At 31.1% G+C, this 27,341-nt stretch overlaps 3 protein-coding genes and 1 long non-coding RNA gene across 5 annotated transcripts in view; 3 read left to right on the forward strand and 1 right to left on the reverse strand.

Annotated features, from left to right (window-relative positions):
- LOC108001099 (zinc finger CCHC domain-containing protein 2) overlaps positions 1-959 on the forward strand; it is an 11,202-nt gene extending 10,243 nt beyond the window's left edge. For both annotated transcript variants that reach the window (XM_062073133.1, XM_017061956.3), the window contains one exon: positions 1-959. This exon is cut by the window's left edge and continues 4,868 nt beyond it. The gene's annotated coding sequence lies outside the window, so the exon portion shown is untranslated.
- A 1,000-nt stretch (positions 960-1,959) lies between these two features.
- Positions 1,960-3,360, reverse strand: LOC114577955 (uncharacterized). Its single transcript, XR_003698460.2, has 2 exons — positions 2,646-3,360; positions 1,960-2,279 (listed from the first exon to the last, which is right to left on the reverse strand). It is a non-coding gene; the product is annotated as an uncharacterized LOC114577955 (long non-coding RNA).
- A 142-nt stretch (positions 3,361-3,502) lies between these two features.
- Positions 3,503-15,243, forward strand: LOC108001082 (sodium/potassium-transporting ATPase subunit beta-2). The gene is made up of 5 exons (XM_017061921.3): positions 3,503-4,080; positions 7,568-7,828; positions 8,314-8,495; positions 8,558-8,831; positions 8,919-15,243. The coding sequence occupies exons 1-5, from the start codon at positions 3,954-3,956 to the stop codon at positions 9,020-9,022; spliced, it is 948 nt and encodes a 315-aa protein (XP_016917410.1). The 5' UTR covers positions 3,503-3,953; the 3' UTR covers positions 9,023-15,243.
- A 3,239-nt stretch (positions 15,244-18,482) lies between these two features.
- Positions 18,483-25,701, forward strand: LOC108001104 (sodium/potassium-transporting ATPase subunit beta-2). The gene is made up of 6 exons (XM_017061966.2): positions 18,483-19,307; positions 23,269-23,409; positions 23,479-23,598; positions 23,682-23,863; positions 23,960-24,233; positions 24,396-25,701. Exons 1-6 carry the CDS (start codon positions 19,160-19,162, stop codon positions 24,497-24,499), a joined length of 969 nt encoding a protein of 322 aa, XP_016917455.1. The 5' UTR covers positions 18,483-19,159; the 3' UTR covers positions 24,500-25,701.
- The last annotated feature ends 1,640 nt before the right edge of the window (positions 25,702-27,341 follow it).

The raw sequence follows: 27,341 nt of genomic DNA on the forward strand, positions 1-27,341 counted from the left end.
CTCGCTGTAACACAACACACGATGTTCGCATGATGTGTGGTCACCGTTCGTTCGGGGAATAGGTTTGCCCGAGACTATCGAGACACTCACCAAGACAATACTTTGCTTTGGACGAGAATGAAAGTAAAAATAGGGGAGGGGGGGGATCCAAGAAACGAAAAATAATAGCATGAAAAAATACGAAAAATGCGATGATAAAAATGTAGTAAGAGAAGAGTTGCCATTTCAGAAGCATAAATAGAAACAAGAGAGAAAGGTTATATATATATATATTTATATATATATATATATATCTCGTTTCCAAAATGAAAATTGTCAGAAACGTGTTAAAGGGAGGGAGGGATAGGGATAAGGGGGGGGGAGAGACAAAACGTGCTGCTTAACGGTTAAACATATAAATGTAATTACTGAATTATTCAAAGAAGAATAGAAAAATACAAAAAAAAAAAAAAAAAAATTTAGGAAGCATTCTGTGCAAAGTGAAGAAACTCATTCATTCAGTTTTTTGTAGACGGTCGCTCATACGAGAGGATCAGATTTTTTTCGTCGTGGAGACGCTAGTAGTACACTGTTATCGTGGTACAGAAAGTGTAATGGGTCAAAAGTCGAAAAAAAAAAAAAAAAAAAAAGAAAAGGGGAAAAAAAAAAAAAACAAATTCGAAAATGAAAAAAAATCTGTATGAAGGTTTGTGCCACTCTACGTCATGTACATAAGAATTCGGTGTGAAAGAGTACGAGTGTATGATAATACGTAAGTAATAAGTATGTATGAGATATAGTGTGGTAGGGGAAGGAAATAAGATTTACATACAAATATGTGATGTGTATATACACACTATATATATACATACATATATATGGAAATATTGAGATATATTTGTAAATTCTGTTATTTGAATGCATTATAAATATTTTAACCTCCTGTAATGAAATATTTAATAAAAAACGTTACCAACCAATCCGTCTACACTTTTAGCCGGTGTGTTTAGGAATACGTGCGTCTTACTGAAATTGTACTTTCTTTATGTGCGATAGTACAAAGGAAAGCTGTGTAAATAAACACGCTTTTGTAGATTAATTACGATTATTTTGCGATGATTATTGATATTAACGATATCAAGTTTATAACTCTTTGAACAGTGACATTGTTTAATATGCACATAATTTCTTTATTTACATGCGATTATAAAAACAATGAAATATTTGTAAATAAATCAAAAAAAAAAAAAACTGGTTGAAGTATACTCTTAGACTATTCTGAAAATGTGATGAAAATCTAGCATTTAATTATAGATGCACCGTTTAATTTGTTTGTATAAACTAAATATAGTTTAAATTCATAATTCATAATTGAATAGTACAAGATACGCTGAGACTATTGTTTTAAAAGATGCATTGAAAAAAATTGTATAAAATGTTGCTTTTTTTTTATATATCTATGTTTCTCGAAACTTCTATACATATACATATACATATATATAATATAAATATATATATATTTATATTTATATTTATATTATATGTATATATATATATATTTATATATATATATATATATATACAATATTCACAAGCAGAAACGATTTCACGAAAGAGAGGATCTAATTGTAAAAGAGCTAAAAATCTTAAAGATTTAACAAAAAGATCCTGTACATTGCATCTATGGGAATGGATAATATATAACAATAACTGTATATTATGTGCTGTAGACAAAAATTATAGTAATTTGTAATACGAATGAATTGAAGCAAATAAAATAAATTAAATGTATTTTTTGATGTGGTTAAAAGTAAACTAATAAAATATTCCATACAGTATAATTATTAAATAACGAATAATTCAAATTGTTTTCGATAACCCACATCTGTTTTATCGTAAAAATAATATTTTTACGGTTTACGGTTTATTTATTTATGCAAATGAGGAGGATAATAAAAACTCGATACAATAACTTGTTACGGTAATTTAGTAATTTTTCTTTTTATTTAAAATTTATTTAATAATTTATTATCGAATAATACAAAAATATCGACAAAAAAAAAGTGGCTATAACTTATATGAATGTGTACCGTCGGATTTCTTTTTTTTTTTTTAGCAACCAAAAATTGCTAAATTGGACATTTTGAGTGCAATCGATCCACAGGACTTCCGTTATGTAAGAGTGTGCATGTATGGTAACATTACTTAGTGGCACAGATACCGCATTATGGTTTCATATAAAATATAATTTATTATTTATTTTGTGCTTATATATTAAAATGTCTTTAATATTTCGTATTCTGTAAAGATAATAAATGAATAATAGAAGAAATGAATAAATATATACATACTCGGAATTATGTCAATTTTCTATCAATAGAAAATATATATATATATATATTTATATTTAACATTTTTTTAGATAAACAGATTATTATTTGTATTCAAGATTCAAATCGTAATAAATGATTTGTATCTCGTCGTAACAAACGTATTAAACATATTTGTATCCATAACGCGTTATCGACATCTATACGGATGTAATGTGCTGTATCCAAGTTGATTAAATTATTATGCAATCTACATATGTCGTAACATAAAGATATCGATAAAAATATAAATTGTATATAAATAATCAACGAATTATTTTTTTTGTATGTACATACCTTTGTAGATTAATATTTATAATTAATATTTATAAATTTGTGTAACTGAATATATATTTTTATCCAAAAATTTCAAAATTCATTAAATATTTTGAATCGTGGGAAAAATGAAAAAAGAGTAATCTCGATACAAACTGCATTGGAACGAACGGTATCGTCGGTATTCTAGAGTTAACTTGATTTTGGCCAATAATATTTTTCTTCCTTTTTTCTTTACATATTTCGACATATGGGGAACAGTTTGAGACGATTCCTCCATCTAATCGATTTTTCTATTCTCTAGTAAACGATATAGTTGTACGAGATCACGATAGATCACGCAGTGCGGTAAAAAGTTATATACGAAATATATTTTCACACTTAACGATTTTACGGATTTTCATAAGCAGTGGAACTCTGTACATCGAAACTCTGGATCTCTAACTTTGTTCGGCACATATACCTTCTCTCCTCCCTCCTCCCTATACTACTTTCCATCCCGTTTTTAATTCTGTCCCGTGTAACGGTTCGATACATGCGATATACGCCCGATTCGATTATCGATTCGAGACGAATCTCTGGAGAAGAACGGTCGAAAGAGAAAGAAGAGTATCGTTTTTCTACGATTACATATCTATGATGAGAATCGCGTAAGCTTGGCCGCGTCGAGGAGTCGGCGTGTCGACGGAGCGAGGTCGATCGAATCGAGTGGAAACGGGTAGAGAGGAACGGCGATTAAAAACGCGAGTCGGAGCGAGAAGGATCAAACGAGCCGGTCACGGTTGCCACTAGTGCCACCTGGCCGGCGATGCGGCTAAGAGAGGGGGTGAAGGGGTGCGTATTGACGCGACTGCGCGATTTGGTCGACGCGGTAGAAAAGGGTAGCGGTTCCGCGGCCGCGAGAAAGCACACCGCTGGAGAGAGAGAGAGAGAGAGAGAGAGTGGAGGAGAGGAAGGGAGCGGAGAAACGAGAACGCGACGAGAAGGAGGGGACGGCCTGAAAAGCTCGGGCCAGGCTGGGTTCGATCGTTCAATATTCATCCCTTGGTCGGACGAGAGCGCCCGAGAACAGTAGCTCCAGACGAGGGCACGAATCGACCCTTCCTTCCTTTGCGTCCTCGCCCGCGGAACTGTTCGATCGCGGCACTGTTCCAGAACACGTACAACAATATTACCAGATACAGCATCAGATCCTGACTGTCGTCGTTCGTTCGTTCGTTCGTTCGTTCGTTCGTTTGTTCGTTCGTTCGTTTGTTCGTTCGTTCGTGGTGAATAATTCGCGGAGGGAAAATTCGATTCTTCTCTCCATCTTTCGTCTAGTCGTAAAGGATGGAGGGTAAAAAAGTCGAACAGTATTACACTCCACCGCCGAAGCTTGGCAAATGGGAGGGTTTCAGGGTCTTTGTATGGAACTCCGAGACTGGACAGTTCCTGGGGCGCACAGGCGCTAGTTGGGGTAAGTTATCTTTACGAAATACGTATTTTACATCCGTGAGATTTATTACGCTCGATTCAAACGTATAATCGAAAGATTCCTCTCGTTCCAAGGATACTATTGACCATAGATATTAAATCGAATTTATTACGAACGAAAAATCGGTATGGAGAACGATCTTTTCGAAACGTACTCTGTGAAAACGTATCGGGAAAAGCGAGAATATCTGGTCGACATTTAATCGCAACCCCATCGTTCTTGACGTAAGAGTAAAGAGTCGCAATGTACACGCGCACTGCAGATCACTGGCGGTGCCATGTATTTGGGAAGGATTATCGTGCTTCTTAAGTTCGAAGAAAAATGTTTCTGGTTTTAATTTAAATCGTTTCACAACTTCGATAGAATTGTAAACTTTTTATTCTCATCTCTTCTCTTTCATTTATCTTTTTATCTCTTTGAAAAATCTTAACATTAAAATGTAACGTAAAAACTTGTACATTCATCACTTTTCTTCACTCGGATAAAAAAAGAAAATGTTCTTTCTTGATATTTCGACAAAACGATCGTACGTAATTTTTTTGATGTTACAAGTTGCCGCAAGTAACGTTTTGTTATAAATATTTCGTTTTATCTAGCAGGAAACGTATCCTGTTCCGATAAACCAGAAGTGTTTCTCCATATCATAATATCCTTTCCTTAGACTTTCAAGTTCTCGAATCTTTGAGAAAAATAAAGAAAGGATGATCTTCGGCTTTTCCATTTTTGTCGTAAAATTATAAGAAAAAAAAAGAGCACGAAGCTAAGAAAAGATATTGTTAATCTTTGAAGTTATAAAGTTTCATCCCGTTATAAATGGTCGAAAAAAGAAAGATAATATTCGAAATGAAAAATATGATGAAATTATTCCGTAAAAGGGATAAAAATATCGAAAGAGTGTATTTTGAACGTGTAATAATACGGTGCAAGTTATTTTTGCTTGTGAGCTTAAATATATAAATAAAAATTCATCAAAGATTCTACGTTTCGTGTATTTTTAATCCTTATAATTGATTTTATAATTGACTCTAACCAATGACACAGAAATGTATTCTCCATATTGTGCTATTATGTAATACAATTGCGGAAAGATTTGCTCGATCTGACATTACGGTATATCGAATAAAATCAATTGGTGCAAAGCTATAAGACTATAATCACGTTCACAAAATTAACACTTATTCGGTTATTGTTAATTGCTCGATACAGAAATTTTAATTTTATCTCGCAAAACTACAATTTCTCCAATGTTTTATTAATTAATCCCTTAATTGTTTTTATATTGGATCGAGCGAGAAAAAAATTACGATTTAATGGGAAGGAAAATTATTTGAGAATTATTTTTCTTAATATTTTACGTTCCAATTTTCTCCAAAATTATTTCCGCCAATTAAAATTTATCGCGATACATTTATTTAGAATTTCTTAGTTGCAAATCCGATGTGATGAAATCGTTACTTTGCGCTAATTTGTACGTAGAACGTCTTGAATTAATATTTGAAAAATTGGAATTAAAACTCGGCTTTTATCTTTGAATTTTTTCGCGCTGTGAAAAATTTGTACGAGCATCACGAGCAAATATTGATTTTTCCTCTCGACATTATCATTTATATGGCATGTAAAATTAGGAAATGTTTACGACAGATTTCTTCAGAATTCGGCAAATTTGCAATTTTCTCTATACCGTATTTACAAAGTAACTCGTTCAGTCGTTTGAGTTATCGTGTTAGCATACTTAAAGCAGCTTATATTTTTCTTCGCGAGCTACATTCTTTCTTCCTCCTCTCTTGAAGTTGATCGACTTCCACCAAAATCAATACAAACCAACCGTCTTACCATTTCGTAGGAATAGCTTCTCCTTTATTTATTTTTAACAAATTCTACCGTCTTACCAATCGAAAAAAAATTGAAACACGAAGGAAATATGAAAAGAAGATGAATGACAGAGGATAATTATTAACTATTAATTAATTATTAAGATTGTTTAACGAAACGAAAAATAATTTATTATACCCCAAGTGTCTCTTTTTAATATTTTTATCATCGTCCTTTATTTTAATCGTAAAATATGCCTCGGATAATTCGCGTGAAATTTTTTACTCGAAAAATATAAGAAAAAACAGACAATTTTTTGAAAATAGTTGTATCGAAAAATAAGGAGAAAGAGTTGGAAGACCGGGAGGGAAATGTAATATTTAACGAATAAGATTGAACACGCATAAAGCAAAACGTACGTGACGCAGAAGAATCAAGATTTTCGTGTAAAAGATACGTATATCGAATTATATTTTCTCTCAAATGCAGTATGCTATTACGGTTACTGTAGTAACGTAACATTTTCACGGTTTTTTTGAGATATCGATCACTTCGTATGCGGAACGCGACGGCGCCACAAACTTAGAAGCCACCACGGTTCTTTCACGAAGTAGGTCATTGATATTGTTGCATTTGAGTTTGAATTTTGATACAGAAATATGGCAATCTTTTTTTTTAACTTCACTTTCATCCTGGCAAGAGGAAACGAAAAACTTTGCGTAATATTTTTATCCGACGAATTACGGGTTATTATTTACGTAGAGATTTTTTTTTTTATAGATTATTAAAACGGAAGTTGGAGATTCGAATATTAAAAAAAAAGAGAGAGGGGTTTCTTTAATTTAAACTCTTTTTTTCACACGATATAGAATGGAGAGAGCGAGTATCTACGAAGATCAATAACCTATTTTTTCTTCTACATTTACTCGTAGATATTATTTAAATTTCTACTTCATACAAATTTTAAATTTATGAAAACAAAATTGCGCATCACTTTGTTCGTATTTTATTTATTTTTTATCCTTCTATTGAAAAAGAGAAAAATATCGTAAAAAGGTCGTTTCGTTGTTGTTACGAAAAAACGCAGTAACGAGATATCGCGTATAATAAAAAGCTTGGCCCAGTGCCAAATGATACTTTAACTATTCTTAATATTAGTGGACCAACTTTCGAAACGAAATTATTTCGGTACGGATCATTATGAAATTATAGATTAAACGATCTTTAAGTACATATAAAACTTAATTCAAGCTGTATTCATAATTATCATATAGAGAACGAGATAATTTCTGCAAATATATTTGTCTAGGAATGAAATTCACGTTGAAAAAAATTGAATGTAGCGGCATAATACGATTATACACGCATTGTAATTTGTTGTTGATCAATGATTCTTATAATAAACTCAAGCAGCGTCACTTACTCGATACCAATTCAGGCCAATTAGAGCTCGGATCATAACTGTCTCAATGTTGTAGACTTCAGTTACTACTATGCGTAAAGGAGATTATTGCGATAAAATATTTGTCTCCGTTGTCCATCACCCTCTTTCTCTCTCGTTCAGAAAGCACAGAAAGTGAGAAGTTGATCACACGTATATTATTATTATTATTATTATTATTATTATTATTCTTTTTCCTCCTCTTTTTGATTTCAGCCAAAATATTATTATTCTACGTTATTTTTTATGCGGTACTGGCTGGTTTCTTCGGAGCGATGTTGACAGTGTTCTATCAAACGTTAGACCCGAACGCACCGAAATGGCAATTGGACAATTCCTTGATAGGGAGCAACCCCGGCCTTGGTTTCAGGCCCATGCCTCCCTCGAGCAACGTCGAGAGCACTTTGATCTGGTACAAAGCCAGCGACGAGGGAAACTTCTTACACTGGACCAGAGAATTGGACAAGTTCCTCGAAGGTGAAACAATAAACTTTTTCTTCTCTTTCTAATTTTTTACGAGACAAAAGATATTGGGGAAAAAATCGGAGAAAAATATATTTCGTTTGAAAAATTGTAACGATTGTGCTTATCCTTCGTTAACAAACAGTATGTAAGATGGATACAAATATATTCAATGATATTATTTCCATAGATGTATTATGACGCTAATATTAACCGATAAGCGAGAAAATAGTCTTTGTCCTAACGAGCCAATTACGTCAGGAACCCGTTAAATCCGGTCAAGGTGAGACCAATCTTTGGATCAAAGTTTCAGTGTCTTTACATTTATATTACATAACCACACGTAATGTATATAAAAATAACAATTTTAAAAATAGGAATTATTCTTCATTTCAAAAAGTTGGCAAAAGTTGGGAAAATAAATAGATCTCGATATTCTCTCAATAACCGATACATTGGACGAGTGATCGTTACGTCGAATATTTGTTGATCCGTTGCAGAGTATCAGAAACCTGCTTCATCGACGAACGGTGCCCAGAAAAGGACGATCTGCGACTACGGCAAACCGCCAGCCCCCGGCAAAGTGTGCGACGTGGATATGTCGACGTGGGGCCAGTGCACGAAGAAGAACAAATACGGCTTCAACAAATCCGCTCCGTGCATCTTCCTCAAGTTGAACAAGGTACACATCAACATGATGGCCGAGGTCCCAACAGTTTAAGAGCGCGTCGATTTTGCCATCAGATTTTCGGATGGAAGCCCGAATATTACAACGACACGAAGAACCTGCCCAGCACCATGCCTGCCGACCTCCAGGAGCACATCAAGGCCGAGGAACACGCCAACAGGTTGGACACGGTGTGGGTTTCGTGCTCGGGTGAAAATCCCGCCGACGTCGAGAACATGGGCGCGATTCAGTACATCCCGCGCCGCGGCTTCCCTGGATATTATTTCCCTTTCACAAACACGCCCGGATACCTCAGCCCCCTCGTGGCTGTTTTCTTCGAGAGGCCTAAATGTAAGTTTTATATATGTGTATACGCACGCCGATGAGTCGCGAGTAAGAAAAATTGGAGGAGGGCACGACGCGATTATTGATTTTTAGACGGTGTATTGATCAACATCGAGTGCAAAGCCTGGGCGCACAACATCATCCACGATAGATTCGAGAGGCGTGGCTCGGTACACTTCGAACTGATGGTGGACTAAAAGCGGCGACCAGCATCTTTTTGCAACAACAACCGACAAACCAAACGCGTCCAAGAAATGACACAAGGGGAAGGAGAAGAAGGGAGAACGGAATAAGAGAAATTTCTTTTTTAATCAGATCTCTCGGTGACCACTTCCTCCTCCGCCCGCCTCCTCCTTCGTTTACTCTCTGCCGAATGCGATACCGCCCTCCCCCCACCCCCACTCCGGTCGCGATTACAGTCACATCCGTAATATTTAATATTAGGTATATTTGACCCATCGTTTTTCACTTTTCACTCTCACACACGTTACGCGCTTCTCATTCTCATCATCCGTGAAACGGGCCGACGTTTCTCGAAGGGAGAAAAAAGGAAACGAAACGTCGTCGATCACTCACTCGTTTTCGCTTCACTCGGCTTCATTCGCGTTACTCTCATAACTTTCTGTGCGTGTGTGTGCGTGTGTGTGTGTGTGCGTCTCACGCGATTTTTCGATGCTCGTCTTGGCTTCCGCAAAAGCATCTTATCACAGAACGGATAAAACGGACCAGTTAAATTGGTTATGTATCGTACCTGTGCATCTGTGTATGCACGTATATATACAATATATACGTACGTATACAGCGTATAGATGGATACGTATGTACAGTATATGTGCGCGGAGGTACATGCGCGTACGTATCAGGATGCACAAAAGGACGCATTGAGAAGCGGAAAAATTCTGCACAAAGGAGGGAAGGAAAAAAAAAGAAAAGAAGAAAAAAAGAAAAGCTACACTTGGGCGGTATCGCTCGTTTCTACCGAGGGGAGTGAGAGGAGGGGGAGGGAGTGGTCGCGGGATGGTCGTAATCTAGATTTCCATCGATCGGAGGAAATCGATCGAGGGAGATGCTTAAGAGATTTCCCTCGCTTTCTTTCGAATTTTTTTGCGAATTAAAAAACTTTTCGTTCGTCGCTTGATTTCGTTGGGGTCTCGTCGGCAGGCTTCGCACATGCACACACCTTTCTTCTTCTTCTTCTTCGTTCACTTACTCTTTTCCTCTCTTCCTCTTTCTTTCTTCCCTTCTTGGACTTATCGATGACTTGGCCCAGTCGACGAGACCGCCTAACCACGTGTAGGGTACACCGAGGATTAATAAACCACCTTTAGTTGGTGCCACGTAGACGTATTAAAAAAAGAAAAAGAAAAAAGAAAAAAAAAATGTTAGCCCGTTTATGCCCGTCGGTACGGTGCACCCGGCACGGTGGAACTTTTGATTTCGAATTTTCACGAAGAAGCTCTCGGTGTGTGGCTCTCTCGGCGAATCTCGATCGAAAGTTCCGTCGTTTCGGGAGAGGGGGAAAAGGGAAGGGAGGGGATCGGTCGAAATTCACGATACGTATATTGATGCGCGCGCACGCAAGTGAAAGAAAAGGACAAAATGGGGGATGCCGAGACGGCGCGTGACTACTGTTCGATCGATCGAATCGTTTTTACGAGTCGTTTCGCCGCGGTGGAACTTTCGATTGGAAATCCTTTCGGGATTTTTACCAACTTTGTGATAGATTTCTATTTTATTAGATAATTGTTTCGGAGAGGAATGAAGGAAAGTGTCGAAACGAGTCAATTTTCTAATTTCGATCGATGAAGAAAGGAAGAGGGGGGAGAAGAGGAAGCGGAGAAAGAGAGAATTTCCGGATTTTCATTTGAAGTTCCGCCTGTAACGTGTGTTTATGCGTACGGTGATTAATGGTGGTAACGTGAATAATCGGAGAAAATAATGTTGGAATACCTTTTATCGACGAAAGGTAGCGATCGAAATATTATACAAAAAACGAATAAAAGCAATCTTATATTTTCTTTGATTTTTCTTCTATTACGTTTATCTATATGTACATATATACATATATTATATATATATATATTAAAAAAGAAAAGAAACGAAAAGGAAAAAAAAACTTCAATTTCGTTCGAATTGCTCAAACGCTTCGAGGGAGAAGCGGAGGAAAAAAGATGAATTCGGTTGTGTTACCGCCATTAACGTTAACAAAAACATGTAAATAAAATAAAAGATACGAGATTCGAAGCAAATAAGAGCGGAAGGTGTTTAAAAAAATTTCGTTTCGGATTTGTCGAGAAAAAGCAGCGCGCGGTTTGCACGGGGGAAAGTTTAATCAGCCTAGCGATAATCGTACAACACCGTATGGGATATGTATTTATGATTATATCGTACCGCATGATAATATCTAGTGCTAGTCTACTGCAATCGTATAGTCGATAGGTTGTATCATCAGTCTAGAGATCAGAGGAATTATGTTCCGTTTTCGATGATTTCATTTTCGTTTCACGACAAAAATTTCCACGCTCTTGCGTGGAAGTCGATCGCATCGCAACTCACCGTCTCATCCAAATCGTCACGATCCTCGCTGAGCTTCGCCAAAATCGTTAGTTTTGTTATTCGATCATTTTTCTTTTCTTTTCTTTTCTTTCTTTCTTTCTTTTTTTCTTTATCATATCGGCGACCAATCGATGGTAACGTACTTAACGGAACAACAGAATCGAGCGAAATCGAACGTTTTATCTTCTGATCTCCTAAGTCTTTGTGGCTTACAACATAGAAGCAAAGCTGGTTCATTCCGAGAGCTTGTTCGTTTCTTCGAATTCGACAGCGTTTGCGCGTCAGTCGCCGCCCTTTTCACATCTGGGATCACTTTATTAGGATGTTTATATTCGAATCGTTCGAAAGAGGCGTGAATTTGCGCCGTGAACTTATATCAAACGGCGTACAAGGATCCTTTGTTATCCTCGCCTTAATTGTTCGCAAGCGCTTGCATCACGACGTTCAACACTACCAAAGTTCTACTGCCATTATACGTATCCATTATCTGTTACCCCTTACTTGTACGTACACGAATCTTTTTGGATTCAGTTGCATCAATCTTAACCGTTGCGCACGTTGAAAACGTTCGAGATATGAGCTAATACCGATTTTTCGATATCCCGATTCCGATATGTTTCTTTTTCTTTTCTTTTTTTTTTTTTCTTTTTTTGCAAGGACCGACAAACGGCAAATCTCGATTTTAAACCGAATCGATCGATAACCGGTGTTGAAAGAAAAATTCTCGTTAAATTCTCGATGAGAGGATCGATCGATCCGATTACGCGAACAAAACGATAGTACAAAGGCTATAGATCAAGCGATCCGAACGGGCGGCGACTTCGAATGTGAGCGCTGCCAACAAAATATACCCATTATTTTATCCTTATTTATTATTGTAATCGTGCGATTATTATTATTATTATAATTATTGGTACTATCATCACCATCATTATTATTATTGTTATTATTCTCATTATTATTTCTCTTGCTCGTTACTATTATTATTATTATTATTATTATTATTATTATTCATGGTAGTATCAATATCATTCTTATTATCGTTATTATCGTTATAATGATTAATATTAACGATCACTTATTTTTGAGTCCTCGCCCGGAGCCATATTGAGATAAGGAAAAAACTTAATATAGATTAATCGTCGACGACACTATTAACTTTTAAGAAAAAAAAAGGAAAAAAAAAAGAAAAAAAGAAAAGGAAGGGTAAAGGGAAGAAAAAGAGGGGGAGAGGAAAGGAGAGGGAGAGAGAGAGAGAGAGAATAGAAAGGACGAGAAATGAAAACGATGATGAATTTACGCGTTGAACGGTATAAAGTACTATTATAGAAATTATTACATTTGTATCCAGTGCACCGAATCGAGAGCGATTATATATGTATATTCATCATTGTGAACGAGCCGTTTCTAATAATGAAGAACAACCGTTGTTAAAGTATAAGGATTACGTTTCACTCACAAAAGTATGGAGACAAAAGTATGGAGGAAAGAGAAAGTTGGGAAAAAGACGGGAGAAAAAGCTTGGTATCGAGGAAAAAAAAAAAAAGAAATATCATGCTTAAAGTTTCTTAGTTCGCCGTTCCGAATTTCCATTTTTCGAAACGAAATTGGTTCAACTTGAGGGAAGGTGGATGGAAAGCTGGTAAATATTACAAATATTATTCAAACTAGTTATCGGTCATGGTCATATTTTGCTAATCCCGCAGACTACGTTTATTCTCCAGATTCTATTTGGAACATGTTTCCTGTGTGATAATTGTTAACTCGATTAGCGCTTTAAGTATGCACGTGAGAGTATGCGTATGAGAGTAGATGAAAATTTTGACGAGAACAAAAAAAAAATGTGGCGGAATTATAAGCTTTAAGATATATTTAAAGATGTATCGAATATATTATAAAATTATACACGTATATTTAATATATATATTATATATACTACGTATGATATATATATTAATATCATATTATATATTATATACATATACATCACACGAATACACCTAAGATATTATTACCAAAGGTAATTTTATCGTAATTTCCTGAATAGCCGGTAAAATTAGTAAAAATTCGACGGAACTCGCGATATCGTATGAAATGTGAACGCTAAGGGGGGGGAAAAAAAAGAGAAAAAAAAAAACAATAAGAAAATATTATTCTAACTAAAACGATTAATTCCCATAAGTACTTTTAAGTGTGATTCGTATATTATAACGCATATATATGCATGCATACCGGTTATATTACTATTCGTTAAACGATATGTGTATTATTACGTAAACTATAAGACGTTCGAAGACGTTCATCGTACGTATGTTATGTATATGCGTTTGGAACCGCTTGGATAGGTAATTGATACGTCGATGCAGACAGAGTGGTGGTTTACGTGACAACTTACCGTTGAGGTTATGTCGAAAATTCGATCGAGCGAACCAATATGTGTGATACTTGAAATATATTCATATACGCGATCAGAAAATGACATGAAGTTCGTACGGTCGTAACATCGTGCCGTTGATTCTTAATATCGGATTCATCTTCACGATCCTCGTTTAATACCTTCCGATTAATACTCGCTTCGCAAAATTGACTTTTTTCCGTTTATAGAGCTAACCTGCTTAAATGCATACGTATGGAAATTCAAGCGATTCTTGCGATTCTTGTTGATATTTTAAGTCGCGGAGAAAGGAAAGATCTGTTTCTGCTTCGATTCGAATTCAATCCGGTAAAGGAAATTAGCGATATTCCGTAGTCGTATATCTACATACGAGTAACCCATCGCTGCATCTACCTTTCATATCTTTGCGACTACTTTTTGTGTATAGAGAAGAGTTTAAACCAAAGATGATATTGCCACAGTGAAACAGAAGGAAATAATTGCGAGAAGTAATGGTAATGAAATAAAAGCAGAAGATAATAATAACGAACGAATGCTCGTGGAACGCTGTATAAGCATTCCAAAGATATAAAATACCATAAACGCTTATGTTATGGTGCAGGAATTCTTCCTGTATCCGATCACTAAGATTTTACCGTAGACTGCGAAGACTCGAATTTAGCATAGTGCAAAATCATTGTAAATTTTCTCGTTCCGCGACACCTATTGCTTTTGAGTCTTCGTACACCTACACTTGTTGTTGTCGATTAAAAAAAATTATGTACTTAGAACCATTGTGACGACATTGATTATTAGATGTTTAAGATATTACCGTTGATAATATATTACATATATGATCTACGCCAATATATAGCTGTCAAGAGGCCTGTCAGAGAATCATACAACGAGATGAAACGAGTAGCATGAAAGATCGTTTTAGCTCGGACGATTTGTAATCCGTGAAACTATCAACTTCTATATCGAAATATCGATATTTATTATTCCAATAATATTTACAATTTATTTTTACGATTGATCAAAAAAAAAAAAAGTAATAATACAATTTGACAGTAAAAGGAATAGAATCAAAAGAATTTTAGGTTATTCTTTCATTCTTTCTGTGTAATCGACTTTGCACATAAATGAGGACAAAATGAAACAAGAATAAAGATGAGTTGCGAAATTGCGAAAAAATTTACCGTACTAATATCGAAAAAAGATAAGCAAACGTGGATAAATGACAAAGTTTGAAACAGTATCCAATTCGAGAAATTTAATGTCTATCTAGAACTTTAATGTGTACGAGCTTTCGATCCCATATCGTTGTGATATCACTTTTGATTTCGAAATTAGGGCTTCGCGATCTCGGCGACAAGATCTTTAAGCATGATTATTTGATAATAATTTAAGATGAGATGGCATGGCTGTTGATATCATTATGCTTGAAATGTGTTATGAAAAATAAACAGAATGTATAAAAGCCCTTCATTTCGATTTTATTATTATTCTTTGAATACTACAATTACAATAAAAGTTAAAGTTAATACAGGAATACAGTAGTAATCAATTAATTTAACCTTTACGAATGATTGATTACAAGTTTGATTCTTTTTAATCAATATATAACATTTTTACGAGAAATTTTCATCCATATCTAATTTAACAGGCATAGCAATCAAAGAATAGTATATATATATATATTAATCTATGTAATAATAACCTTCAAAACTGATTGCATTTAAATTAATCGCGGTAATTGTTTATTTTTATTATGTTTTGTTATAACATGTCAACGAAACTTGAATGTCATATCTGTATATATTTCTTGATAATATTCAAAAACAAGTTAAATCCAAATTTTTGGAATATTTGAATCAAATAATATTTAACGATACTTAAGAAGTTAAATAACGATAAGATAAATTGATTATTGTTACGATATACGATACAAGATTTCATTGCTCGATTATTAATCGTAAAAATTACAAAATTACAATTATTGTAAAATACATAAGCTTATTTAATAATAAATAGAAATTCAATTAATTTGTACAATCGGAAGAGTCACTCTGTATAAAATTATTAATAAATTTTATATTATGCTATCATCTCAAAATTTGAAACATATGTACATATACGTACAAAATGAATGAATATATATACTTATGTTATATAAAATATTACATGGAATAGAATTTTAATTAATTTAGAATTTAAATTATTAAGATAAATTAATAGATTAAGGAACGAATGCAAAAAAATTAATCGGATATTGAAACATCTCTTCAACATGTAATGCGAAACAAGTAGACACAATGAAAGCGAATAGTGGGAAAAGGATAATGATAGATTAAAAATATTAAAATCAGCGCCATCTTCAGAGTGCCGTACATGAAACATAAAAAGAAAGGATAGAAAATAGTAGGAGAAAGATAGAAATACAACAAGAATTGATTATCATCGCCATCTTTCGAATATCAAAGATATCTCTTCGAGGAATCATCTTTCTAGAAACATTCGAGAGATGGCGCCAATCTTCAATTTTTAATTGCTGCTTTTGAAAAGATGTCATTGATTATCAAGAGATGGTACTAATGATCAATTCTTATCTTATTTCTATCCTTTTTCCACTATTTTCTATCCTTTTTATCTGAGTTTCATTTGCGGCACTCTGAAGATGGCGCTGATTTCAATATTTTTATCCTATCTCTATCCTTTTCTTATTATTTACTCTTTTGCTCTCTTTTACTTGCTTTTAACGCATAATTATAGACGAGATACGAAATTTCAATTAAACGTATCTTTATTGTTTCTCTTTCAAAATTATAATCTATCTCGACGTTTAATGTAAACGATATAGATATTACAATCTTTTCAATATATTTCTAGAACTGATATCTATGATATATATACAATATACGTACATGACACGTGTGTTCTTTATCACCGCTCGGCGGCAAGAATAGAATTTAAATTATTTTATTTTTTTTATTTATAATTTTTATAGAAAAATAATTTATATAGAAATTTAATTTCAATTTCAATCATTATTAATGTTGTTTTCCTCGAATTTTAAACCGAATCGATAATGTTGAAAATGACACTAAAATGATAAAAGAACCACAAAATCGTAGGGGTGAAAAAATATTTTGGATGACCGATGTATCTTGTAATCAAATATTTTTAAATAAAATTAAAAAATGAAATTATTAATTATTTTCGATTAATTGAAATTTAATTATAAATGTGAAAAATTCAGTAATCTAAAAGATGATAGTAATAATATATATATTATCATTTTATATGTATGTATATATATATATATTCATATTCGTATATAGATGATTAACAATCTTTAATCAGTTGGTAAGTCTTTCAGTACCATATTATGATTTTACTTTTGGAAGAAATTCATTATAGGGGAATCAAATATTTAAGACGATTCTTTCATTTATTTTGTCAAATCTTTTTAGTCGGACGACACACGGCAATGACATTAATGTCACACGACACTGTGGACAGGATGTGGTTAATTCAGATCGGTCGTCATGTATGACTCATATTATATGCGTGTGTGCGATTCATCTCAAAGTGACAAAAAGAGAGAGGAGGTAACTACCAATAGTACAGTGATGTGAATCGCATACACGAGTTGTCACTGAGCACTAAGGTCACACACACGAGGTTTGACCTTAGCCCCCAATTTGTTTCTCGACGATCAAGTCGAGGAAATCGTTTTCACAGCCTTCTTTAATACCATAGCTTCATGACTATATTATACAGGTGTTTCAACGGCAATTATCACAATGATTTTTCTTCATAAATTTGATAAAAATTTCAAAAATACTTTTATCAATAATCGTTGAAATAAATGAAATCAATTATTTAATTTATAACAGAAATTTTTAAATTTAATAAAAATGTAATCTGTTTAAATCTGTTGTTAATATTATTTATATATATTAAAATAAAGAGCTCAAACTTGAGCTATGAAATCGAATTAGCAATAATCTTAAGTGAAATAATAGATGAATAATCCGGAGAGAAACCACTTATTTTTGAAAGCCGATTGTATTAAGTCTGAGAAACGAACTGTAGATCGCGCCACTAAACTTTAATTACTTTCACCGTAAATTTTGCATTAATATTCTTTTTTCGTATTATTTAAAAAGAGATATAAATTTTATTTTTTTTTCTCGAAATAATAAAAATATGAAAAAATATAATCAAATTCAAAAAATATATTATTATTATATATTATTATATATATTATACATTAATACGTATTATATTTATTTTAAATAGTATCATTTATATTATACTATATCTAAATATAATTTGTCACGTTGGATAGATTTTATTAAATTTATTGCATGTATACTTAAAAAAAAATGTAATTTTATAACAATTATAAAATATTTCTTTGTTATTGTTAAATAATATTATAACATTGACACCAATTTATATTACTTTGTAAAAAAAATTATTTCATACAATCATGTAAAATTAATCTCTTTTATAAATTAATCAAAGTGAAATTTAGATTTTTGAAATTTTCGATTTTAAAAAATAATTCTTTAAATGTATAATCTTTTAAAATAATTTTACTCATTTATTCAAGTATTAGTCATAATTTAAAGAACAAAGGAAGTATAACATTTGTAGGTGTAATTCAAATGTCAAATTACTACCGAGCATTGAAATCTTCATATGCGTCGGTTTGAACAGCCGAAAACCTGTTCACTACTCACATAAGTATTATTCACGTCATTGTAACTTGAATACAACAGAGACAAAGAGATTGTACATAGGCGTGGCATGAGAGAACATAGTTTTATTGTACCATTATTATAATAGGCTATGTTGTAATTTTAAATTATCTAAAAAATTAATGAAATTTCAATTTTATAGTATAGATTAAGAAATTCGATCAATCGTAATCATACGTAATATTTCTAGGAAAATTCCCATGAAATTATCGCTTGGAGCATAACAACACCATGAAACCAACACACTGATGAGGATGGATTACACTACTATAGCATTTTATATACGTGTACAATCGACACGTCATGGCAATGGACGGTTTGATGACGATGGTGGGGGCTTAAGGAGGGGCAGAGAGAAAGAGAAAGTGGCAAGAAAATAATAGAAGAGAACGAGATGGAGAAGAAGTCTGCACGGACATAGCGTGTTCAGTCAACCTGGTGGCGCTGGACAACCAACTGTCGGCAGTGGAGAAACTGTTAGCCGACTTCGAAGAACTCACAGTTCGGTGCAGGTGTTGTCGATCGTGTTGTTTCATTTTGGATTATATACGTGCATTTGCCATATTATAATTTCGAAAATCTAAAAACGTGACTAGTGCGTAAATCTTGTATAAAGTCTTTCACTTGGGAACACAATGGTCAGCAAGGATTCGAAAATGGTCACTCCGGAGATGGCAAATCCTTATCTTAAACCGCCGAGTATGTCAACCAGCCAGTCTTTAAAGACTTTTATTTACAATCGTGAAACTGGTGCCTTTTTAGGCAGAACAGCTAGTAGTTGGGGTAAGTTGGAATATCCGATCGATGATTAATCGAAATTTAAATTGATCATTTGCTCAACTTTGAATTAAAATCGAAGCAATAATCAATTGATTCTTCTAATCGATGCTTTGAGAGCATTTTACTTTAATTTTATATACGAGTCAATAAATATATACGAATGAATATACATATTTAACAAACATAAAAAATATATATTTCGTAAAGTCTATAATAAATATTTTCAATAAATGCCACACGTAAACAACGTTGAATCAAAAGATTTCTATATATTATAATTTTATTTTATTTTATTATCATTGTTAATTATAGAATATTACAGATATTATAGAATATTAATTAATAAAAGTGAAAAATGCGACTTTTTAAAAATACTTTTGTATTTATGTATAATCAATAAGATTATAATCAGTATATAATCAGTATATAATATAATTTATATATTATATTATATATTATACTGATTATACATAAAACAAAAGTATATAATTATTTATATATTATATTACATTTATACTTTTATTTAACTTTACAAAAAAAATCTTGAGAAAGAAAGGATCTAACCTATCTCGATAACTATTTTCTAGATAGGTGAATAAAAATAGCAAATAAGAATATGAATAGTGAATTTGTACTTTGATTGCTACTTCGATTAATTAATAGATATATATTTATTTTATGAATATGAAAAATTAAAAAATTAGTGCTTGTAAAATATGAATTAATAGGAGATTAAAAAATTTTAATTCGGATAGAGAAAAGTGGCGTCTCGTTCGAAGATTTAAGAGTTTCAGAGAATTATTCTACATGCTTATATATATAATTTTTATATAAAAAAAAAATGTTTGTTTTCAATAAAAAGAAATATATATCTACTTAAAATTTAAATAAAATTTGTACGTAGCACAATTGAAAATCTATTTAGTTTTATTTTAACATTAACATTGAAAATTTGAAGTAATTAATTAAATTATGCATCTTGTTTTTATATATTTTTACGTAATATTTTTACATTACATATATTTTTTCATAATATCATTAGAAATAAAAAATGCATGTAATATTCATAGTCTTCATGTAAATATTTTTTCTTTGCATAAATATATTAATATTATATAATTTATGTATCTATGTATCTATATATACACACAAATATATACAGAAAATTTACTATTAAAAAAGCTAATAATATAAATTAATATTTTTTTTTAATACTATGAATTTGCATATGATGAATATAAAAAGAGTTTCAATTATTTTTATTTTTTAATTTCTTTTTCTACAAATATTCAATGTTAAAAATATAAATAAATGATTTATAAATCTGTCTCAGGAATTTTTTAACTATAAATAATATTATAATTTGTTTTTTTATTATTCATAATAGTAATTCCATTAATAAAAATTATAATTTTATTATGATGATCTATTTCATATTAATTATTCTCAATCTATCTTTTTCACTTATCTTTTTATATATAAATATTTTATATTTTATATTTATATGTTCATCTTTCTATCATTTACAAATGATAGAATATGAAAAATTTATGTTATATTATTTATATACATCAATTATTACGTTGTTATGGCAACAATTGAAAACACACCCTATGAGAGGGTGTAGAACAGCATATCATATTGAAAGGGAAATACATTATGTGTAATGTATATTGACAATTAATATCGCTAATTTTTAATTTTCAATACAATTCCACTCATATTTATTTTAATAGTTTTTAGAAGGCAAACTATAGATTTATATCCAGATATTACCAATCATTCATTTTAATAATATAATTTTTATTCTTTGTTCTTTGTCTACACTAATTAAATATCCGTATGAGTATTAAATAATAAAAAAAATATAAATGACTTCGTACATAAATTTATCTTAATGCATCAACGTGGTTGGTCTTCTTGAAAAATAATCCATAGAATATCATGTTACGATTAGTTGAATGTATGCGTATGCACGCGTGCGTATGCTTCCGACTATTTCAATAGTAAATAGAAGACCTACAAAAATGCATAGGAAGGTAGAGAGAATCGTGAGATTACATCTTCTTTTTATTAGCTCAGAAGCCTATCGCAGCTTTACAGTTTGTTTTTTTTGCAAATTACATTCGCTGTTCGAATACTATATCCTTCGATTCATCCTAACCTTGAAATTGGCCGATTATCCTTACATTGTTTCCTTTCAATATCTATGATATACTTTGATTGATCTTAATTAAGCAGAATGGAAAAGAAACTTGACGTTACCATGTTCGACGTGCATATGTTTATCCTTCCGATTGGTTTAGTCAAAATAATGGATAATGACAAGGAAAGAGAGAAAAGAGAGAAAAAGACGGAAGCGCGAACCGCGGCTAATTCGCGGTGGACACAACGGTTTGCTCGGTTGAATGGCAATTGTTAAACTTCCTTTAGCGCAAACGCGTACAACGAGGTCAATTGGCGTTAAATGGAGGCATTACGGCATTATGTAACTTAGGGCCATTCCGAAGGGTACACCCACGCGACAATACATATCATAGCTTTCGTTCAGCATCTCCCGAAAATTTATAAAATTAATCGCGTAAGAATAACAAGTTTGATAACTTTCTTCTTTGCTCGGCAAATTCTTCGTCGTTAGAATTCTTCGTCTTTTTTTTTTTAATTTTTAAAAATAAATGGAATTACATAAATAAAAAAGATAATTGACGTGCAGGTATGCGCGGATAATAAAGTACATTGTCCAGTAACAGATCTGTTTTAAATTCGAATCATGTTAAGATGTAATTTTTTTTCGATAAATGTTTTTAAATGGTTTTTATATACATGTAAGTATATATATTCTCATCCTTCCGCAGAGTATATATGATATCGCGAATATCGCATTGCGTGCATCCATAGCTGTAATACAATACAGTAGTTAACTGTCAAGATTCCGCTTATTGCCTTTCTTTCTTTGTAATACTAAAGCTAATTTGCCCGATTAATCAAAAAATTGTTTTACCATTCGACACAATAAAAGATTCGAAACTCATTGGAAAATTGATAGAAGAATGAAATTATTTATTCAACATAATAGAAAATGTTTTCAATCATTTCTAAAACGAACACGCGTCCTCCGTTACTCAATATTACAGATATCAATAATATTCGAGGGATGTTACTAGTTTTCTAACCACACGTATCGGGAAAATTTGTAGATTAAAAGCTTACCATAAGAAAATTCCTTCTATTATATCCTTTAATCATTTCCGTTTCAGTTCAGTACCATCAACCGTTGATCACTTTGTGTGTCCTGCACAAAATAAAACGAGATAACATCTTTGCTGTAATAAAAATTATTGATTTTTAGAAGACGGGTTCTATCTGTGTGTACGTATAATTTTTGTGCCAAGTTATTCGAGAATTACCATTAGAAAAATCTGCGCTGGCTAATGTAAAAAATGTTGAGAATTAATCTCAATGATTTTTTACGATACGATGACGTCTGGCAGATCTAATGGAATTAATCGGCGCGTGGTGGTACGCTATGTAATATAGGTTAATTACATTAATCGCTGCCTCAATTCAAAGAAAGATTCAAGCGTGTGGTCAAGTGGAACAATTCAATTATGTACCGATTCAATGTCTCGCAAGGTCGCTTCTCGGATTCCATTCTCCGCTAAAATGACCTCTTGAGTAACACTCTGGTAGCAAGAACTTTAACCCTTTTGCCACTATCAAATTATTATCGAATTATTATCATTTATTTTTCATTGAATAACTTTAAAAACGGATTGCGTTTTAATCCTTTGCCCAACCAGTGACGACGAACTTTCTTTATTTATTTATGAATTATAAAAGATTTCTCCAACGATTTTTTATCACTTGAATTGAAATATGAAAAAGCTTTTTTTTTTTATAATCATTTTAAATTTGGAAGAATAAACAAAACGAAATAAACGAAAAATTTTTTACTTATTTCCAGGTAAAATAGGATTGTTCTACTTGATATTTTACGGGGTACTAGCCGCACTGGTTGCAATTTGTTTTTGGGGATTTTTTCAAACGTTGGATCCAAGGATACCGAGATGGCAATTAGAACGTTCAATAATCGGAACGAATCCTGGTAAATTGTATATTTTACGTATGAATATTTCACGCACGAATATTCTTTATTTCATACTTTTATTCGTAGGATTAGGATTTAGACCACAACCACCATTAGAGAACGTAGAAAGTACGTTAATTTGGTACAGAGGAACCGATAGCGAGAATTTTAAATATTGGATCGATTCTCTGGAATCGTTTTTAAAAGGTAAAGTATCGAGATTATATGAGTAAGTAGTGTAAGCTTCATGTATATGTGCAACTCAACTAATGACAAGATTAATTTTTCAGATTACATAACGCCAGGTTCGATTCCTGGTCTTGGTGCAAATATCAATAAATGTGATTACAATCAACCACCACCTCCTGGCAAAGTCTGCGATGTCGACGTTAAAAATTGGTATCCTTGTACTAAAGAGAATAAATATAATTACCATAAATCCGCTCCATGTATATTTCTTAAACTTAATAAGGTAACTTTTCTAAAAATATGTATGAAGTAATAAAACGTTTTAACGTTAGGAATTTAATTAAGAATTAAGATCAATGTTCGTCTAATTAATTTTTAGATATACGGTTGGAAACCAGAATTTTATAACGACACGAATTCCTTACCTCAAAACATGCCGATCGATCTCAAAGAGCACATCACTGGATTAAAAAATACTTACCAGCTTGACACAATTTGGGTATCTTGCGAAGGAGAGAATCCAGCAGATCAAGAAAACATAGGACCAATTGAATATATCCCACGAAGAGGATTCCCTGGTTATTTTTATCCTTTTGAAAATTCAGAGGGTTACCTCAGTCCTTTGGTAGCTGTTCATTTCGTCCGTCCTCGCAGTAAGTGTTCGAAATAAATATGTTACACAAAAATTAAGATCGGTTTTAAAAGTTCTGTTAATATCGAAGAATTTTATACCTATACGAATAATAATTCTATGAATGCTTTTGCGCAGGGAAAAAAGAATGATCTAAAAAAAAAATATATATATTTTGTTACAGCTGGAATTTTAATAAACGTAGAGTGCAAGGCGTGGGCGAGAAACATAAAACATAGCCGCCATGACAAAATGGGCGTAGTCCATTTCGAATTGATGATAGATTAACATCGTCTACATACGTTTCTCTGGTCTCTCCTTTGTTAGCGTACAGAAATTCAAAGCGAATCTCACGTTTTCTCACTCTTCCACATAGCTAAATACTTTTAAAACGATTTACCAAGTCGTTAGAAATCGATGACCGCTGCCAAATGTGGAAGAAACTTTCATCAAGTACAAAGTTAAATGGATTTTTGATGTTTGTACCATTGAAAATCCGATATCTATTAAATTTCTACGTATCGAGGGAAAATATAAAATTTGAAACTTTTGTTTTACCGTTTTATGTTCATATCTTACTTTTATTAGATAAAAAGAATGACTTTATGAAGAAAAAGAATATATTTACTTTGTATATTTATTTTGTATGTGAAGACAATCTCATTTTATTCGTAATTGTATATTTTACAATTAAATTTTAATAATAAATATAGACTATCGTTTTTTCTCGGTACTGTAGCTGAATATAATATTTCGTATTTATATTATATTCTCAATTGTATAATTAACTTATAATTAATGCAGAAATTTTATCTTACTTCAGATTCTTCAATTTCGGTTCAAAAATTTTTGATCCTACATTAATTTTGATTCGAATAATGATTTTTATAAATTAGATATACATCTTATAAATAATTGAGATCAATATTTAAAACGAACGAATAAATACAGTGTCTTACAAATATTCAGATATAATTGGACAAAAATTGATTAGCATAAAAAATGATGTAAGATTTAGATATAATTAATTACAAATTTGGTATTTTTCTTTATCATGAAAACTCATTATATCTATTGAAAATAGATCTCTTAATAAACAAAGTAACAGAGATGATATATATCTCTTATCTTTGTATATACATTATATATATATTGCTTCTGAAATATGTAAATGTATTATAATTGTGTATACATATATTTTTATAGTTAAGACTATCTTCTTTTAAATTATCATTTTTATCATTTATTTAAAATAATATTTTGAAAAGGAAAGACTTAAAAATCTCTTTTGTCAATAATAAATTCTTTGAGAAAATTTATTTCAGAAATTAAATTTTCACTATTCATTATTCAATCTTAATAAATTTTTTTTCATGTTTTATGTTTTATGTTTAAATGCAATTGCAATTATTTCAATCGATCAGTGCATTTATTGTTCAAAATTGTAACAAAATAATAAACTATTATTATAGATATTTTTATAATGGCAAGTTATTGGCATTTATTGATATTATTTTTCTATTATATAATTAATATTTTCTGAAGTTCATTAAATTTTTGTATAACTTTTAAAAATATCTTAATTCTTTAAAAACATTATAAATGAAGATATGAATATTTTAAGAATATCAGATGAATATATTTGTAAATATATTTTAAAATAATATATTTGTAAATATATTATATCATTATTATTATATTTTTAACATCAAATTGATAAATATAATAAAAATATACATTTCATTTATTATTGTTTCTTTTATATATATATATATATAAATTAATTTGAAATTTAAATTGCAAATAAATCGTTTTTGAAAATGGTTTCCATCGAAAATTAAATTAACATATTCAAATAAATGATTTATAGGATATAATTTATATTATATTAATGCAAATTAAATGCGAATATCACAAAATTAAATTATAGTGTTACAATATATCAAAATCAGAAATCTAAAAATTTCTTATTTCTTATTTTGAAAATATTTCAATTGAGCTAAAAAAATAAAATATCGTTTTATAGAAGAAAAAACATTAATTTTTTTCTGAAACGCCTTAAATAAATATAAACGCCATAATAAATAAATAATTAAATAAATAAATAAATTTTATAATTTTCTTTATTATTATGATATCAAGTATATATGTGTTTGTATCACGTATTTGTCTTATTTATTGCAAATCATGTTGTTTAGTAAAATCAAATTTATTCTTAATATGCGAACCTGAAGTTAAGTTAATTTTTTTTAGTAAAAAAATTGGAAAAATTTTTTTTAAATTCGTAATTAATCGTAAATAAATTTTATGATTGTTTATTTGACTATTACTTTTTTTATATAATTTATAAATATATTTCTGCATATAAAAATTTTTGAATTTTCGATTAATTTAGTGAAATAGAATTATATTTTTAACTTTATATTATTGTTATCTAAAATTTGTTTACTTTTTAAAATTATTTTTATTTATATAGTGAGGTACATAATTATTTTTGTCAACTTAAACTACTTTTCAAACATTATTTTGTTTGAGAGTACTATAAATGACATAAGTACATCAATTTAATAAGTACCTATATCTAAGTATAATATATCAAGTTATATATGTATATCATTTTGAATACTACAGTTTTTAGATCCCAAAAGACTCTTCGATTTTTTCTCAACTTTTGAATAAATTTAATTATTTGTTTATATACAAATGTGCTATTAGTAATATATATATATATGTTTCAAGCGAAAGAGAAAATATTTATTTACTATTGTAAATTTTATATATATATATATACACATGTATATATATCCAATAATGATTATAATAAAAATATTAGTGAAAAAATTAATAAATACTTGATTATTTTCAAATATAATATTTTTTGTTTTTAGATTTATTATTCTAGTTTAAAGAACAAATTTAATAGTATATATCTCACATGTATATTTTTTTTCTTCATAAGCAAATAATTTGCAATAAAATAATTGTTCATCGACGAAATTATGCGTATTGTTTAAATAAAAATTACAAAAATTGATTTCAAATTTTATATCATTTCACTTAAAATTTACTCGTCACTTAGAAATTATTTGTTTGCAATATATATATATGTATGTAATCCCATATAAATAAT

The sequence above is a fragment of the Apis cerana genome, linkage group LG3 (assembly GCF_029169275.1).
Source record: "Apis cerana isolate GH-2021 linkage group LG3, AcerK_1.0, whole genome shotgun sequence".
NCBI classification, from domain to species: Eukaryota; Metazoa; Arthropoda; class Insecta; order Hymenoptera; family Apidae; genus Apis; species Apis cerana.